Source organism: Mustela nigripes, chromosome 1 (assembly GCF_022355385.1).
Source record: "Mustela nigripes isolate SB6536 chromosome 1, MUSNIG.SB6536, whole genome shotgun sequence".
Classification (NCBI taxonomy): domain Eukaryota; kingdom Metazoa; phylum Chordata; class Mammalia; order Carnivora; family Mustelidae; genus Mustela; species Mustela nigripes.
In genome coordinates this window covers 266,379,269-266,398,929 of record NC_081557.1, presented here as the reverse complement: position 1 = coordinate 266,398,929, position 19,661 = coordinate 266,379,269, and the positions used below count along the sequence as shown (strand labels likewise).

Genomic DNA, 19,661 nt, shown 5'->3' with positions numbered 1-19,661 from the left:
GCAGATGTTGAACCAACCTTGCAGCCTAGGAAAAAATCCCACTTGGTCATGGTAAATAATCCTTTTAATGTACTGTTGGATCCTACTGGCTAGTATTTTGGTGAGAATTTTTGCATCCATGTTCATCAGGGATATTGGTTAATTCTCCTTTATTGGGATCAAAGTAATGCTGGCTTCATAAAATTAATTTGGAAGTTTTCCATCCATTTCTATTTTTTGAAAACAGTTTCAGGAAAATAGGTATTAATTCTTCTTTAAACGTTTGGTAGAATTCCCCTGGGAAGCCATCTGGTCCTGGGTTCTTGTGTGTTGGGAGAATTTTGATAACTCTTTAATTTCCTTACTGGTTATGGCTTTGTTCAGGTTTTCTATTTCTTCCTGGTTCAGTTATGGTAGTTTATTTGTCTCTAGGAATGTATCCATTTCTTCCAGACTGTCTAATTTGCTCACAATATGTTCTTCTAATTGTATTTCTTTGGTGTAGGGTTGTGACCGCTCTCCTCCTTCATTCATTTTATTATTAATTTAGGTCCTTTCTCTTTTCTTTGTGGTAAGTCTGGCCAGGAGTTTACCAATCTTATTAATTCTTTCAAAGAACAAACTCCTAGTTCCATTGATTTTTTTTATTTCTTCTTTAATTTCCTGGTAGATCCATTCATACTTTAATAGGATGCTCTTCAGCTTCCATGTATGTGAGTTCTTTCCAGCTTTCCTCTTGGGATTGAGTTCTAGTCTCAAAGCATTGTGGTATGAAAATATTCAGGGAATGACCCCAATCTTTTGGTACCAGCTGACATCTGATTTGTGACCTAGGATTTGATCTATTCTGGAGAATGTTCCGTAGGCACTAGAGAAGAATGTGTGTTCTGTTGCTGTTGCTTTGGGATGGAATGTTCTGAATATATCTGTGATGTCCATCTGGTTCAGTATGTCATTTAAAGCCTTTATTTCCTTGATGATCTTTAGCTTATAAGACCTGTTCATTTCAATGGGGGTGGGGGGGTTAAAGTCCCCTGCTATTATTGTATTATTGTCGATGTGTTTCTTTGATTTTGTTATTAATAGTTTTATATAACTGGCTGCTTCCATGTTAGGGGCATAGATAATAAAACTGTTAAATCCTCTTGTTGGACAGACCCTTTGAGCATGATATAGTGTCCTTCCTCATCTCTTATTATAGCTTTGGCTTAAAATCTAATTTATCTGGTAAAAGGATTGCCACCCCAGCTTTGTTTTGATGTTTATAGCATGGCAAATTTTCTTCTACCCCCTCACTTTAAATCTGGATTGTCTTTGGGTCTAAAATGAGTCTCTTGCAGACAGCATATTGATGGGTCTTATTTTTTTATCCATTCTGATACCCTGTGTCTTTTGATTGGGACGTTTAGCCCATTTACATTCAGGGTACTGTTGAAAGATACAAATTTATTGCCATTGTATTGCTTGTAAGATGACTGTCACTGCACACTGTCTCCATTCCTTTCTGATCTACATTACTTTTGGGCTTTCTCTTTGCTTGGGGGACCCCTTTCAATATTTCTTATATGGCTGCTTTTGGAGTTTGCAAATTCTTTTAGTTTTTGTTTGTCGTAGTGACAGCCTAGCTGGATATAGTATTCTTGGCTGCATATTTTTCTCGTTTTGTCCTCTGAATATATTACGCCAGTCCTTTCTGGCCTGCCAGGTCTCTGTGGATAGGTTTGCTGCCAATCTAATATTTCTACAATTGTAGGTTACTGACCTTGTCCTGAGCTGCTTTCAGGATTTTTCTTTGTCTCTGAGACTTTTAAGTTTTACTATTAGATGACAGGGTGCTGAACTCTTTTTATTGATTTTGAGGGGGGTTCTCTGTGCCTCCGGGGTTTTGATACCTGTTTCCATCCCCTAATTAGGGAAGTTCTCTGCTATAATTTGCTCCAATATACCTTCTTCCCCTCTCTCTCTTTCTTCATCTTTTGGGATCCCATTATTCTAATATTATTTTGTCTTATGCTGTCTCTTATCTCTCAAATTCTACCCCTCATGATCCAGTAGTTGTTTATCTCTTTTTCTTATTTTCCCTATTTTCCATCATTTGTTCTTCTATATCACTAATTCTCTGTCTCATTTATCCTAGCAGTTAGAGCCTCCATTCTGATTGCACCTCATTGATACCTTTTTTGATTTCAACTTGGTTAGATTTTAGTTCTTTTATTTCTCCAGAAAGGGATTCTTTAATATCTTCTATGCTTTTTTTCAAGCCCAGCTAGTATCTTTATTAACTGTCATCCTGAGCTCTAGTGCTGACATTTTACTAATGACTGTACTGATTAGGTCCCTAGCAGTTGGTACTGCCTCTTGTTCTTTTTTCTCAGGTGAGTTTTTCCACTTTGTCACTTTGTCCTGAGAAGGAATAGATGAATGAGAGAACAAAATGATAAAAGCATAACAACGACCCCAGAAAAATATACACTCAACAAATTGGAAGAGACCTGAAACCAGAGGGAAACGAAAGGAAAAAAACTACACACACACACATATATTTATATATATGATCAGGTGAATGGAACATTGAGCCACACACTTGATTTTGGGTGTATTTTGGCCTGTTAGAAGAAACTGCCTCCCAAAATTTTAAGAAGGGAAAATTTATATATATACAAAAATAAGGGTAAATTTAAAATTTTAATTTAAAATTTTAATTTTAAATTTTAAAGTGGAAAATTTTAAGGAGGGAAAAATCTATATATATACAAAAATAAGGGTAAATACGATGAAGGGATGGAATATGACTGTAAAGATGAAAATTTAAAAAGATTTTTAAAAAAGAATTGATAAGAAGTTGGTAGGAAAAAAAAAAGAAAAAAAAAGAAAAAAAGGAAAGGGAAAGAATGTGATCAGGCGGGAGAGTAGAACAAAGCCATACACTAGATTTAGGGTATATTTTGGTCTGTTAGAATAAACTGTATCTCAAAATTTTAAAGAAAGAAAAACTTAAAAGAAACACTTTTGTGTGTATATATATATATGTTTATATGTATATATATATAAACATATATATGTATATATAAACATATATATGTTTTTCTTTCTTTAAAATTTATAAACATATAAAAAGTTATATAAAATATATACATATAAACAAAAAATAAGGTTAAATACAATGAAGAGATAGAGTATCATTGTAAAAATGAAAATTGAAAAAGATTTTTTAAAAGGAATTGATAAGATATTGGTTAAAATAGGAAAGAGGAAAAACTCAAAAAAATAGAAAAAGAAAAAATAAGGAAATTTTTTAAAATTTAACTTTGAAAGACTATAGAATCATGGGTGGAAAGCCATGAATTCTATGTGCCGTATTCCCCTAGCACTGGAGCTTTGCAGTTCTCATTGAGCAGTAATCTTGGTGTTGGCTGGATGTTCCTGCTGATCTTCTGCGGGAGGGGCCTGTTGCAGTGAGTCTCAAATAATTCACTTCTCCGCACATCCTACCTTCCACAAAGTGGTCGCTTTTCTGTTCACAGAATTGCTGCTATTCTCTTCTTTGGTCTTCTGTTAAGTTTGTAGGTGTTCAGAATGGTTTGATAACTATCTAGCCAAATTCCTGGGACCAGATGAAATTAAGGTTTCCTACTCCTCTGCCATCTTGCTCCTCCCAGATTCAATTATCTTTAAAAAAATAGCTGAGGGCTATCTTTACAGGTAACCAAGGGCTACTCTATCCAGCTAACAGCACCACAAATGCTAGAACTCAGGAACATACAGTAAATAACATCAATATCTTTTCCTTAAAGAGATCACATGTTTTACAGTATGAAATATAAATAAAATTTAAAAATCTAATTTTTTATATTATATATGGAAATAATTTACAAGTATAACATAATAGATATAATACAGATTCACTTCCTTTTCCCCCGTCCTTCCCTCCTTACAAAACTACAGTAAATGAGACTGTATTTTCTCCATCACCATCACCAACCTCCTCTTCCTCCATTACTCAGGAAATGACAAGTGTTCCTAATATAATTAAAAATCATAACTGTCTTAAGAGAATCTAAATATAAATCAAGGCTCGTTACAGTCAAAATTAACCAGATACAGTCTGATTTAAAAGAAAAAAAAAAGCAAGTTTACTGGAAATGAATTAATTGCCTCCTCCAAATACATTAAAAAGTTTTAAAATTATTAAGGCATACTACACCAGTAAATATTTCTTTGAAATACCATGATATCCAAATAAAATAGTTTTTAACCTTCTGATATTTATAAAAGAACCGCAAAGACTATGTAAGTTTATAAATATTATAGATCAAAATGCAACTAAATTTATTATATTTTATATATATTGAAAATTAACATTATAGAGTGCTGGAGAAAATCTGACAACACTAATATTGATAAATGATGCTCTCCTTTGTTGGCATATAAATGAAACATATAGGGAGGAAGATGTATAACTGCTCTTCACCTGCTTGGATTTCTTGTTTAAAACAACAGCATTTTTCTAATTGTCACTTACATGCTCCTATCATCACTGCACCAACGAGGACTAAATTTTAAATATTTCTTAATAGCATTCCTTAATTAGATAATTAAAGCTGGGGATTACAAGAAGTAATCAGATGGCAACTGTCCTGGGAGAAACCAAGACACCTAGTAAACCATTTTAAGGACAATTTTTTTTTTCAGTATAAAACAAATACAGAAAAACACTTACCTCGACAATATTCCATTAAGATAAGCACTTCCCATACATTATCACTTATTGAATTAACAGCACAGTCCAAATAACTCACAATATTTTTGTGACCAGACAGCTCTTTCTGAAAAATAATTTAAAAACATACATTTTCAAGCTCTACTAGCAATAGTTTAAAGTCTAAATTAATATATTTAAAGAATTTCAAAAAGTAAATTAAGAATAAATATGGAAGCTGACATATTTCAAAAAGGTTTCTACAGTTTCAATGAAAAGTTTCCTTACATGTGCCTGCCATTTTCTAACAGGCAAATATTCAATGAACACTAATTTTTAAACTCAATCAGGACAAAAGAGATGGTTCACTCAAAACCAGCAGTCTCCCAAAGTGTGCATGATAGTCCTTCGGGACTCAAGAATATAATACCAGAACTTTTATTTATTTTTAGCTAAAAATATTTTTTAATTAAGCTCTAATATTTATGAACTAACAAGTACACTCTAATTGGTTTTCCCTGCAACATACTACAATTTATGTGTACTTAGTTAAGTGGATTTATGAATGTATATACTTTTAACTAAATAACCTACAAAACTAACAAGTGGCTAAAAAAAAATTCTATTAAGAAACCACAGGTTAGGACACCTGGGTGGCTCAGTGGGTTAAGCCACTGCCTTCAGCTCAGGCCAGGGTCCTCGGATCGAGCCCCGCATCAGGCTCTCTGCTCGGCAGGGAGCCTGCTTTCCTCTCTCTCTCTGCCTGCCTCTCTGCCTACTTGTGATCTCTGTCAAATAAATAAATGAAATCTTTAAAAAGAAAAAAAAAATTACACAAATTCTATTGAAAGGAAGAACTATGGTACACAGTACCATGTCTAAACTCAAGTTCAAGAACTTATTCTAAGAACGCCAATTATCTTGGGGGTAAATCTCTTCACCCTTTCAACTGATAGCTTTTCTAAAATGCTTTTAAAAACCAAGTCTCAAAGCCTAGTCAATTCTAGTCTAAGTAGGAAGTAGGGAGAATAAAGCCGAATCAGATAAATCCTGTTGTATAAGTATACCTATCGCTGAACAAAAGGGATCAAACTGTATGTTGCTAATGATGTTGATGTAAAGTAGGAAATCTCTAAGCAGCTCACAGTAGCAGTGATATTAACAAGTGTTTGACATGGACGTTGAAAAACCAGAATCCCACACACTGCTGGTGTGAACATAAACCCCACACACTGCTGGTGTGAACATAAAAGGTTCAACTGCTATGGAAAACAGTTCTGTGGCTCCTAAAAGTTAAACACAGAATTACCATAACCCAGCAATTCCACTCCTAAATACAAACTCAAAAAACTGAAAACAAATAAATAAATAAATATATATACACACATATTCATAGCAGCACTATTCACAACAAACCAAAAAATAGAAACAGCCTAAATGTCCATCAATTTTTTTTAAAGTCCTCAAAAGATGAATAAACAAGCTGTGATAGACAGTTAGATACACACATACCAGGTAGATGAACCTCAAAAACATGCTAAGTGAAAAAAGCCAACATAAAAGGTCACATATTGCATGACTCCATTTACATAAAATATCGAGAATAGGTAAATCTATGGAGACATAACGCAATGGGTGGTTGCCAGGGCCTGGAACAAGGTAGGAATGGGAGCAACTGCTTGCCAGGCAAGGGGTTTCATTTTTTCTTTTTTTTTTTTTTTTTTGGAGTGATGGAAAGATTCAGAAGTAGGCAGAGGTGGTGACTGCCCATCATCATGAATGCACTAAATGCCCGAACTGTTCACTTTAAAATAGTGGATTGCAATAAATAAATAAATCAAACAAAAGTTTCATTTCAATAAGACAAAAGTGTTAAACATATATTAGCATCTGATAAGCCGCAGACAAGAGCCGGGGAGGAGGAAGAGAAGGAAGACGTGCAGGAAGCGGGGGGAAGGAGAGGAGAAGAAAGAAGAGATGGGCAGAGACTGATGGGGAGAGGGCAAGGAAGAAAGAGAAGAGGGGGAAGAAGAGGAGGCGGAGGAAAAGGCAGCGCAGGGGGAGGAGAGAGGGTGGGAACGAAGAGGAGGAAGCTGGGAAGGATGGGGGGTGAGCGAGAGGCGGAGGGGAGGGAGGAGACGTAAGAGAAGACGACCAGGGGAGAAGGAGGAGGAGTAAAACAAGAAACCACACAGAGCACTGAGAATAAGATAACTTAGAAAAAAAGAATATTTTTATTTGGTACATTTTTTTAACTGTTTAGTTAACCCAGTTACTGACATTTCTTTAATAACCTATTAAAATATTTTTTACTTTTCCTAACATTTAAAAAGAATCTTTCCCTTATTGGAGGTTCTCTTCCCATGTATTGTAGAGTCCACCCCCCAAAAAAGTAATAACAACAGTAAACTTTATAACATGATTTTTAAAATGAAAAGCAAAACAAAATGTTGTTGAAGACACACACATTACACTGAATGCATTAAACACCATGGGGAAGGTAAACACCAAATTCAAGACAATGGTTTCTTTTTGGATGAGAACAGCATAAGGATATGGCTACGCAGGAATATACAGAGGCTTTAACTCTATCTGTAAAATTTTAATTCTTAAGTTGGGTAGTGCATAAACTGGTACTTATTACATAATTCCCTAATTTTTCTATTCTCAAAATATTTCATAATCAAAATGTATTTTTAAAAGAGGGGGAAAAAGAAAAAGCAGAGTCCTTGCCCATTGAACTACAATCAGAAAGAGAGGATTAAGGAGTAGTTGACTACAGTTAGCCCTAAGGAGGACTATAAAGAATACACTTCAAAGGTTTTCTAGACCTGCATAAACCAGTAAGCAGCTTGCCTAAAACCTGGCTACTGTTACAGTGCAAAATCAAAAGAAAATACAGCCAATTTTTCAAATGGAATTACACTTTCACTTACCATAATTGTAATTTCCCTTTTACAAATGTTGAGGTCTGGCATGCTATTCACATACATTCGTTTCAATGCATGGCGGATTCCACCATGTGTCCGCACCAGGAAAACCGTGGAGAATCCACCTAGGAGAATAAGTACCGGTTAATTACAAAGAAGCAGAAACTACTATGCAGTATCACTGAGGAGCTTAATCTAAGAAATAAACTGCAAACAAGACAAAAATAATAGCAAGCAACTATTTTATTAGATTAAAAGCCAAAACACTGGCTTCCTATGAAGTAGGAAAGTAGTACATCACAAAGTAGTACATGGAGAATAGCATGCTCCTCAAATAAACATGCTTCTCTTTTAAAGGTTAAAATACTAAAATTTCATTTTGCCTCTTATGTAACATGTAGAAAATGTCACTATAACTGCATTACTATAGTTTGGCACATATTAGTGACTGTCTAATCACCAGCCTCCTCCTCTCTGTGATAACAAAACACTGATATTATCTGAGATAGCAACAGAATCAGATGGGTGGGTTCCCCTCCAGTTCCAGGGGATGAACCAACACTGTTATACGGAGATAATGAATCTCATTTCCTCTTGTCAGTATCTGACTTAGGACTAGGTATGTAAACAATTTTGCTATGGGACATAAGGGGAAAATTGGCTGGGGATTGCAGGGAAAGAATGTCCACCCAGAAAAGAGAGAGACTTGTGAAGAAGGCCAAGCTCTTCTGCTAGCTTTTGGATTTTGTTATAGATGAATATGATGTTCAGACCTACTGTAGCTATCTGTGGGCAGGATGGACCAGACGGGACCATGACAGACCAAAAGGATCAGAGCAAAGATGACCTAAACCACTGACACAGTTAGGCTACTGCATTAGACAACTCTGGAACCATCTCCTTCCAGAAGTCTTAGCATGATGTAAGTGTCCTCATGATATATGCCACCGTTATTTGGACAGTCTGTTAACTGTATTTGAGAAAGCAGATCCAAAACATATTGCTCAGCTTTCTAAAGAACAATTATTTCTGTCACATCTACACAAAAACTCCACCTGAAGTCTTTAAAGCTCATCCTGGTAAAGGATATTATGTTGTTTAATGTAGTTTAAAACAAAAAATGGTTGTGTCACTTTTATCAGTTTGATAGCCCTAATAAAACAGCATCCTGATCAATTATAAGGCACCTGCATTGATTCAACACAAAACAGTCAGAGGAAAAGTAAACTACTGGGGATAAATGCTAGGGAAGAAGAGTTCCTAAGACACTCCAGAACCAGTATGGATTCAACCCAGTCTTCATATCCCCCAACTGCAGCTCCAAGAAACTGTAAAACTCCCACGTCGTAGATTTGGATTGCCATATACACAATGTAGGGAAAGTCAAATCATCCAACTCGCAAGGTGGTTACCAGGAAAGAAAAAGAGGGTATTTGGGAAAGGTACTTGAAATAAAAGCTCTAACAATGCAGGGAATTTTTTTAAAAGAAGTTCACTTAGCATTAATTTCATATACAAACATTAAGAAATTAGTAGCACTAATAAAGTACTACTTCAACTATTCAAATTTTTATTTGATTTTTAAAAATTTAAAGAAAATGCTGAAAGTTGGGTCTCTATGTGGAGTTAGTATGAGTATAGGTCAAGATAAATTATTTAAACAGAATTTGTTCTGAGATATTTTTCTAGAGAGAGAGAATGAATTTATCTTGAATGGATTTCCAAGTTCTGACCCAGTCAGAGTCAGAAAGCCTAAGCAGGCCGTGTGTGTGTGTGTGTGTGTGTGTGTGTGTGTGTGTCCCTACACTTTATATTATTCTACTTAGGTATATGTTCCTATAAATACATAATAATGTAAACTGGTTATTAACTGGGGAATTGGGCAGCAGTCTCCCAGTTGGTTCTGATGTACACCCTAGCTGAGCATCCACTGAACCAGAGATAAAGTTCTGAGAGGAGTCATGGATCCTATATATTCAGTTCTCAACCACCCACTAACAAAATAACTTTATGCCTATGAATTAGGGAAACTAAGGGAAAAATTTTAATTTTCTTCATAAAACCCATATTCCTTAAAGTTAAAGCTTGCTGATTTCACTAATTTGAAATTAGACCTAAATCCCACCAGATGTTAGCTTTTCTAAAGAGATATGTTCATTAACTGTGATTTATACCTAAACTAGGTAAAATTGGTCATTAATAGTGCCTGCTTTGAGAATGAAAGGGAAGTAATTTATTTATATTTCTCCAAATACTATATTTTCCAATAATTTCTGATTGTTAATTAGCTAATATTATTTGCTTGAAGAACACATTCAGTGGTAATTAGTTAAGAATTACAGTAATCCAAGAGAGGAGTATCATCTGCTTGCCATCAATCCATCCACACCTACCAAAGTCTTCAACACATATGTTTCCTCAGGAAGTCTTACACGACCAACCCCATTCAAGTTCATCATGCATCATTCCTTCAGAATTTTTACCTAGGGTTTTGACTACATTACTGTGTACTTCAATTCTCAACTCACCACATACATATATCACAAGATTACTAGCAGTTAACCACAAATTCCCCTTTTTATATATTTCTACGTCCAATTCAATATATTGTTCAATTCCAAGCAAAGGCACAGTTGTTAAATTAAAGCTATATTTATAATTCCAAATTTGGAGCCATAAGGGTATTATAAAGCATTCCAAATGTGTCCCCAAATCCCAAGAGTAAAAAAACTAATGACAGATACTGATCTGACAGAGTAAAATGGGAAATAATGTATATTTACACAACTTAACACGAGAAGGAAAATTACTGAAATCTTTTGTAATCTATAAATCATATAATATAGGCATTCCTTTCCAATTGTGGGTACAAATTCTGAAAAGCAATGATTATCAGCCTCCCCCAGTTTGTTTCCAGGTTAGACATGCAGTTCACATGTGAAACCACTGCACAGGTTGTCAAATTCAAATATCATCTCCTTTGTCCACAACCCAACACAAAAAGTATCATATTTCAATGAAGAAGTAGCTTGAAGCCAACCTAAATTTGTTTCAGTTAACAGTATTAAAATAATGACAATGTAGCTTGCACCTGACCGAAAGCACGCTCTAGAGACGCCAGGTGCCTTCGGTAATTGTGGATGCACGGAAGGCATGTATTTCTACAGCCTAACTTTTCCTGATAAACCACTCCTCCTATTAAAAGCCATTATTTTTCCATGCTTTCATTTGTCTTACTTTCCATTTACTGATGGTGCATTTATTTGTAACTCTCCTCGAATGTGTTCAGAAAGATAACATAAAAAAAGGAAAACATGAAAAAAAAAAAAAAAAGAAGGAAGACATGAATGACGGAACCAGTTTCTTTCTTTATCTTCCCTGCACTTCCTCGGGTTCAGATGTTAATTCACCAACTAAGAGTACCCAAAGGAGTAGAAATTCATCAGTAACAAAATAATCCTGAGAACACTACTAAGTAGTCCACTGGGTTAGGTAAACAAGAAAGCAGGGACCTGGATTAAGATATTAGTTTTACATTATAATCAACCTGAGATAAATCAAAATGAACAATCCTCCATTTAATCTCAAATGCCAGCCACCCAGGAAATCCTCCAATTACCTTGTACTGATAAAGTTTGTTTTGAAGGTATTTTACACAGGTTTTATCACATAATCTTTACAGAAGTGTCTGGTTTAAAACACAGATACCAGGGCACCTAGGTGGCACAGTTGGTAAAGCGCCCAACTCTTGGTTTCAGTTCAGGTCCGGATCTCAGGGCTGTAAGATCAAGCCCCTCCAGGGCACCGCACCCCGAGTCGGCTTGACTCACTCCCCCTCCCTCCACAACCACGCGAGCACACGTTCCCTCTTCCCCTCAAATAAACCTTTTTTAAAAAATAAAGTAAAATAAAAAACAAAGCACAGATACCCATATATAAGGTTTAGCCTCTTCCTCCCTCCACACCTTTTGACAAAAAAAGAATCATTTCTAGGTAGGGACTATTGTAGTGTACACACAAGACTTAACTCATTGTTTTTTCATTTTTTAAAATTATTTTTAATTAACATATAACATTAACATATAACGTATTATTTTATTATATATAATGTATTATTTGTTTCAGGGGCACAGGTCTGTGAGTCATGAGGCTCACACACGTCACAGCTCCCCATGGCACAGACGCTCCCCAGTGTCCCTCACCCGGCCACCCCATCCCTCCCCCATTTTAACAGCGGCAGAGTATGCTATACCATGTAAATACCATAATTTGATCATCTCCAAAGTGATGGTCATCCAGGTTAGTCTGGTGTTTTATCTGTCTCTTGCTAGTACGGACAATAAATGTTGCATTAAACACCCTCGTACAATCATTCTTAAAGACTAGCACTTTTGTTCCCGTGGCATAGATTTCCAAGGTAAGTCCCCCAAAGGAAAAACACAGACTCAATACTGCCAGGCTAAACCCTGAAAGGCTGTAGCAACTTTCACCAGCAACAGGAGTCCTTTTTCTCACATGCTCACCAGAGCACTTAAAATTCTGCCAATCTGATTGGGAAAGACTTGTGGCTCTGTTACTTCTAGCTTTCATTCTTCTCATTACCAGTGAAACTGAGCCTCTTTGCCTCTTTTTGCCGGTCACTTGTGTCCGCTCTTCCATGACTTGCCTTCCTATCACTGGTCTCTTTCTCTAAAGGGTCCTCTCTTTCCTTCCGTTGTAGGAGAGCATTATAGAATTCGCCTGACACATGAAGGTGTGCCTATTTGGTCTACCACTTGGCTCCATTTGGTATTGATCAAGGACACACACCAAAGCTTGATTCAGAATCATATAATGGGGGAAGAGGAACTTAATTTTTTTCTTTTTTTTCAAGATTTTCTTTATTTAACAGAGAAAAAGGGTAAGAGAACATAAGCAGGGGAAGCATCTGGGGGAGAGGGAGAAGCAGGATCCCCGCCAAGCAGGGAGCCTGATGCGAGGCTCAATCCCAGGGCTCTGGGATCATAACCTGAGCCAAAGGCAGATGCTCAACCAACTGAGCTACCCAAGCACCCCTAATTTTTTCTTTATATATCATTGTAGTGTTGGATGTTGTATGGGGGCTGTGTTTTATTGGAAATTTTTAGAGAAATAATGTAGAACATATCTTTTAAATGAATGAGAAAAGAACTCATCAACTTAAAACAGATCAAGGAAAGGTACTTTCCACCACTATACAGTAAAAGCGCATACAAAAGAGGTCACACAAAGCCACAAGATTTCCAATAAACATATTGTGATCTCAACGGTAGCATTTACCACTGTACTCCTCCATAACAAAAATAAAAGGATTTTTTTTTTAAAGCCTTAAATCCATAAGGTCAAAGAGAAAGAGACAAGACATGTCAACAAAATTTTGGAAGATGAAGAACTTAGGGACACATGGTATAGGACTAAACAGAACAGAGAAAGAGCACATCAAGCATTTGACTGGGAGGGAGAGGGAGCAAGAATGAGCAAGAAGCAAGACTAGTCTAATGACATAAACCTGAAAAACTAAAAAACTACAGAATGATGGGGGGCCCTGTGAATGCAGGGATAGCAATGAGGAAATAGGAAGACTGGATTAAAGTCTTCATAAAAGCATCAGACCTCTAGATTCCCCACCCCACCCCATTCCTCCCCCTCCAGGCCAGATGAGTTAAACCAGTATCTGGGACACTAGGCACCATTTGTAGGCATGCGGACAGAAGCGGAGAGAAAGGTGTAGTCCTAAAAACAGGAAAATTAAATAAAAGTCTACACACTGTAAAGAGAATCTCCACCTCAGTCTGAGACCATTTCTCAGCGACAAGCACCAGACAGTAAGTACATCCTAGTCGTATCAAAGAAGTTCTCTTCTTGGAAACCGGACTAAAAAAATACAGATACGGAAATTTGGGAGACACAGAAGGAAAACAGAGTGGCTTTCTGACTCATGACATTGAGGTGAAGCCCTGAATTAAGAAACCCTTACAATTTACACAAAGCCCTTCCAATCATCACTTTAAAGAACCTCACTCAAAAAATAAAAAAGACAGAAACAAAAACAAAAACCAGACATCAAAGGTTCATCAGACACAGAAAGACTCCAACATAAAGAGATGAAAAAAGGCAAACAGGAAAAAAGGAACTCTGAACAGATGCTAGGATCTAAAGAAATCATCCATGAACCTACAAACATGTTCAGAGTGTAAGGAAAATACTGTAGTCATGAAGTAAGAGCAGGGTCCTATAAAAGGGATGGCTATTCCGAGAATGAGGAATGATTTTTGCAAATTAAAACTAAGAGATCAAAAGGGGAAAACTTCAACAGAGGAGCTAGAAGATAAAATTAAGGAAAATTTCCAGAAATTTTCCAGACAAAAGAAATAAGAAAAGACAGGAACATAAAAGGACCAGTGTAACAGATCTACTATCACAGTAACAGAAGTTCCAGAAAGAGAAAATAAAGAAGAAATAAATAATTAAGAATAATATTTATTCTTTCTTCTTTCTTAATATTTCTAAGAAGAAAAGTATATCGAAGATATAATACACACATATATTCCCAACTTGATGTGCATGGGTTTCCGTAAGTAAAAAGCTAACCATATATATAGATATATAGAGTATATCCTACATACACACACACAATGGAGTATTTGTTATAAAAACGAATGAAACCTTGCCATGTGCAACAACGTGGATGGATCTCGAGGGTATAATGCTAAGTGATTAAGTCAAAGAAAGACAAATACCATCATTTTGCTCACATGTGGAATTTAATAAACAAAAACAAACAAAGAAAAAAGAGACAAACAAATGAATTCAGTATCGGCAACAACCTGGTGGACAGCAGAGGGGAAGTGGGTGGGCACAGGTGAAAAAGGTGAAGGGGAGAAAGGGTACACTTATCTCGAACCCTGAGCGAGGTGCCCAACTGCCTGATCGCTACATTGTACACCTGGAGCAAAGGAAACAATGCGTGTTCATTATGCTGGAAGTTTTAAAAAATCAAAATTTAATTAAAGTTTAAATATTTAAAAAAAAAAAAGCACCAACCGAGCAAATACCAAGCATGGTGATCAAGAACAAAAACAAACACAAAAAACACCGTATCAAGGCTAATCATCAAGAAACTTCAGAAGGGGGGCGCCTGGATGGCTCAGTGGGTTAAGCCGCTGCCTTCAGTTCAGGTCATGATCTCAGGGTCCTGGGATCGAGTCCCGCATCGGGCTCTCTGCTCGGCGGAGAGCCTGCTTCCTCCTCTCTCTCTCTCTGCCTGCCTCTCTGCCTACTTATGATCTCTCTCTGTCAAATAAATAAATAAATAAAAATCTTAAAAAAAAAAAAAAAGAAAAAAGAAACTTCAGAAGGTTCAGGATAAAGAAAAAATCTTTTCGCATTTGAATGGTTGCACATTTGCTTCAGTTCAGGGTAGATTTGGCCCTGTACCCTTATCTGGCCATCTCACCAGCAGAGAGTGAATGTGGAAGCACAATTAAGCTCATACTACTTTTAAATAAGCATATTATATATGGATGGCATCATTTTACCAGTTTTAGCGTTTTTCCAGCTTCAGGCTGGAGACTGGCCCCAGAAAGACCTACTACATGGCTGGAGTAGGAACTTTTCAGCCGCCTGCCTCTACTTCCATTCCACCTGCCAACCTCTGAGGAGAAGAGAGGGTTTAAGAGACTGAGTGCAATCACATGGTCAATGATTTAACCGACTGTGCCTACGTAAAGTGGCCTCAATAAAAACTCTGACTAACAAGACCCCGAGAACTTCCTGGTTGGTGAACACACTCACATCCGCAGAGCGGCCCACCCTGCCCCCATGTGGACAGAAGCCCCTGCACTCGAGGCCCTTCCATTCCTTATACCCCTGCCTCATGCACCTGTTCAGCCCGGCTGTTCACTATAGCCGTGGTAATAAAATGGTAATCATCAGTAGAGCACATTCTTAAATTCTGAGTCATTCTAGCAAATTATCAAACCTGCAGAGGAATCATGAGAAACCCCAAATTTGCTGTCAAGAAAGTCACCAGAAATGCTGAAGGCCTCCAGGCATCTGAAATTGGGGCAATCATCTGAGACTGAGCCCTTTAAGGCGTGGGTTGAGTCTAGTAGTGTCCAAACTGAACTGAGGGGCCCCCAGCTAGTGTCAGAGAACCGCAGGCAGAATGTAACTGCTTACCTAAAAGTAGTAGTTATGAATGTATTTCATCTTCTACTTGGGAAGATGAGAAGTATGCCATATCAAGCAACAATCAAAAAAACTTTTAAACCTAACAGTAATTCAAAATGGATTTGGTCTAGAGGTCTAGAGGCCAACATCAGATATTTTGGAGACATACAATACTAAACTAAGTACTTAGTAAATACTTCTTTGTCTATACAATGAGACATCCCTACAAGCTATACTGCACTGCTTTCAAACTCTCCCAGCTTCCGGTCCATTCCACAGAGCAGAGTTGATCTTTTGTTCATCAATCTGCCTCTCCCATTAGGTAGTAAGCAACTTGATGACAATTTCACACAATAATAGATGCAAAATAATCAAAATGTGTTCATAACGTAATAGTTCAATCACTTTTGAAGTAACCAAACTCTTCTGAAATGAAAAAAACGAGGTATTTTTTAAATGCCTTGATAAAACTATGATACACTTTGACAAAACCTGACAAGTTTTGTAATCACTGTAAGAAATTAATTTCACCCATATAATTTACATTCAGTGAATGTCTCTTAGCTCCTAATTAGCACCTTCTTTCCAGAGAACAGAAAATCCAAGTTGGCAGGGGTTATATAAATAAAAAATTACCACTAAATGTTTCTTATAACCATGGTTCTCAGCCTACTTTCTTGCCCAACACATTGGAAGACACTACTCATTCCCAAAAAGTGACAGAGACGGCCAACGGAGTTGGGAAGAAAAGGTATCAAAATCGAGAAGTACAACACTAAGAAACCGATTCAGTAAGGATCATCTATGTATGCCCAAAATTCAAGATCAAGTGTGATGAGAAATAGGATATTCCCATGATGTCAAAGTATCTATCACAAGGAAAAAATTCCCTTGTAAGGGAGAAATCTGGGAGTCATTAATATTGCATTAATACTGACATTACGTGTTTCCTGATTACCTACAAAGTAATTTTGTTAAAAACTTTTCACCTGGGATGCCTGGGTGGCTCAGTTGGTTGGACGACTGCCTTCGGCTCAGGTCATGATCCTGGAGTCCCGGGATCGAGTCCCGCATTGGGCTCCCAGCTCCATGCGGAGTCTGCTTCTCTCTCTGACCTTCTCCTCGTTCATGCTCTCTCTCACTCTCTCTCTCTCAAGTAAATAAAATCTTTTAAAAAAAAAACAAAAAACTTTTCACCTGATAAATCTTAAGGCCCAACTCTAGCGTACATGAAACAGAGGCTAGAAGAATAAGGAAAGTGCTAACACAGAGAAACAACCAAAGTCCAAGATACTGACTCTGGCTAGTTGTCTTACACAGTGTTCCATAGGTAGAGTAAAAAAAATGAGGGGCGTAGGGTTATTCTGCATTTTTTTTTTAAAGATTTACTTATTTACTTGAGAGAAAAGAGAGAGAGAACACATGCAGGGGGAGTGACAGCAGGGGGCCTGATGTGGGCTCAACCCAAGGACCCTGGGATCATGACCTGAGTTGAAGGCAAACATTTAATTGACTGAGCCACCATGGCGTCCCTATTCTAGATTTAAAAAGACATAACAATGAAATGCATTACATAATCCTTGATCAAATTCTAGTTTTGAAAGAGACCATAAAACATTTTTGTTGGTGAAAGAAACCATAAACCCTTTTTGTTGGTGGTGCACTGTCTGAAGGAAGTAATAGGTAGACTATCATTTTACTTACTAGTACGTAATTGCTATTTAAACACATATATGTTCTTAAAACGTATACGTTTTCCTCCTTAACCACAGTACCTCTCACCCACCTAAGAAAATGAACAATAGGCCTCCTAATACACAGCCATTATTCAAAATTATCCAAGTGTTTTCAAAAATTTATAAAGAAAATACTATAAAATGTTACTGGTAGTTGAATGTAGATGAAGAACAACCTGGTTATTCATTATACTGTTCCTTCAAGTTTTCATATTACTGTAAACTTTTCATGACAAAGTTGGAAGAAACGAGAAACGCCAGATGTTTTTCCCCAGGTAACTGCTCCCTCCCTTGCCATCCAACAACCACACCACCACCACTGAGAATTATTCTTTTACAAGAAAGAAAAGACACTGCCTCTGATTATACAGATGCCAACTTCCCCAAAGGCACCATGAGTCTCTTGCCACAGAAAATGTTTACAGTATCCTAGAAACCTACAGCTCGGACATCCTGACACACACAAGCACCTCATGCTTCTGAAAGACTGGGCTTTAGAAGCGTTTACCCCATCGAGTTTGTCTTCCTAGGGAACGGAAGAGGAAAGACGGAAGGGGAGAATTACATGTGGTCTTTCTGTAGCGTGTGTACCATCACACATCGCGCAAATCAACAAGACAGAGGAAATACCAAGCTGTCAGCAACTTCTGGTTTTAACCATTGCCAAAGAAAACAATGTCATTTGAAAACAATCTTCAAAATAAGTGGAACAGGCACTTATTTTGCTGTGGGATTTGAGCCAGAAGAATGATCCTCTACCAATGCCCACTGACCTGTGACACATCAGAGTTTCATCACTTTAAGTTCGGCAATGACTTCAGAAGTTTCTTTTAAAAGTGAAAATACTCCTAAAGAGGATTACTAACTTAAATTTTTGCCGAAGTTGTCATGTCAGTAAGTGCTATCTGGTACAAGGCAATGAAAGAATGTGTCAGGGACATCTGACGAGGCAGAAATAGGAGGAGTGGAGAAGATCAGGCCGGCGCGCGGCCTTCACACAGCCCTCACGACATACAGAGAACTGCCGAGTCATTACCTCTTTTACCACTCACAACATCACGAGGCAGTTTAACCGACATTCCTGCCGTCCAGACGAGGAATAAAGTCAACACTTAGAAGGTAAGCAGTTAGTCCAAGAACACAAAACTGAGTCTTCCTCCCTCCCCCATAAATCTCGCCTTCTAATGATTTTTACATCCACATCCGTCCGTGTTAGTTGTGTCAGAAGAAAAGTTTACTATAGAATTACAAATGGGAGGACCTAGGAAAAACATTAAAACGGAGGAGGAACAAAAGAAAAACGGATAACCAAGAGAAAACATGCCTTCCCCACTCCCAGGGTTTCCTCTTGATAGAAACGCAGGTCACAGGCAGTATTTCTCATAATGACGACGCAAGTCAAAACCATGTTTGACTGGACTGCTCAGCGCCTTAGCAGACATTTCAGATGAAAACCTACATGTTCAACTTCTCTTAAAAACTTGGAAATAAGGAAACAGTGGGCCCTCATTCCTACATGGCCTCACGCACATGGAGCTGTCAGCCGGCGTGCCCTCACACAGCGTGTGCGCTCCGCAGGGCATCTGCACTCTCTCTGCTCGCCGCCATTTCATCGCGTTCCCTGGCCCACTTCACTCCGACAGGCCCGCCTGGCCTGGGCACCATCGGAGTCTGCAACCCCTACAAGAGGAACTTCCCAGAACTGACCCGCTGCAGTATGTACACTTGTTATACTCATCCAATGCCGGTCTCCTCAACAGCATGTAAATTCCACAAAAAACATTTTTCTTATCACACTTTCATCCGTGTTTGAGTACCACCTCGTCCGACACTCAAATATTGAAGTGCACAACTTAACATTAAGAAAATGGTTCTGCCAAAAGTAATTTTAACTGGTAAGTTACAATGACTACATTGATCTTCTGTGAATAAAAAGCAATGAATCTGATTGATCATTTTCCTTTGTTGTTCACTACACTTCTCATTTACAGCATGAATTCTGAAAACAGGAATTCACTTCTGCACCATGTAAATCACGCATTCATTCAACAATATATATTAACTGTTCACAAGGTGCTGAGTACTGTACTAGGTACAAGAAACAAGATGACCTGTAAAAAATTCAGA

At 37.5% G+C, this 19,661-nt stretch overlaps 1 protein-coding gene across 1 annotated transcript in view; it reads right to left on the bottom strand.

Moving 5' to 3' along the window:
* The window catches only part of BMP2K (BMP2 inducible kinase), an 85,625-nt gene extending 67,012 nt beyond the window's left edge, over positions 1 to 18,613 (bottom strand). The window contains exons 1-3 of the mRNA XM_059378718.1: positions 18,571 to 18,613; positions 7,615 to 7,733; positions 4,700 to 4,805 (exon numbers count right to left, since the gene is read on the bottom strand). Coding sequence (XP_059234701.1) covers positions 4,700 to 4,805; positions 7,615 to 7,733; positions 18,571 to 18,613 — 268 coding nt within the window. The remainder of the gene's footprint in view (positions 1 to 4,699; positions 4,806 to 7,614; positions 7,734 to 18,570) is intronic.
* Between the last annotated feature and the right edge of the window lie 1,048 nt (positions 18,614 to 19,661).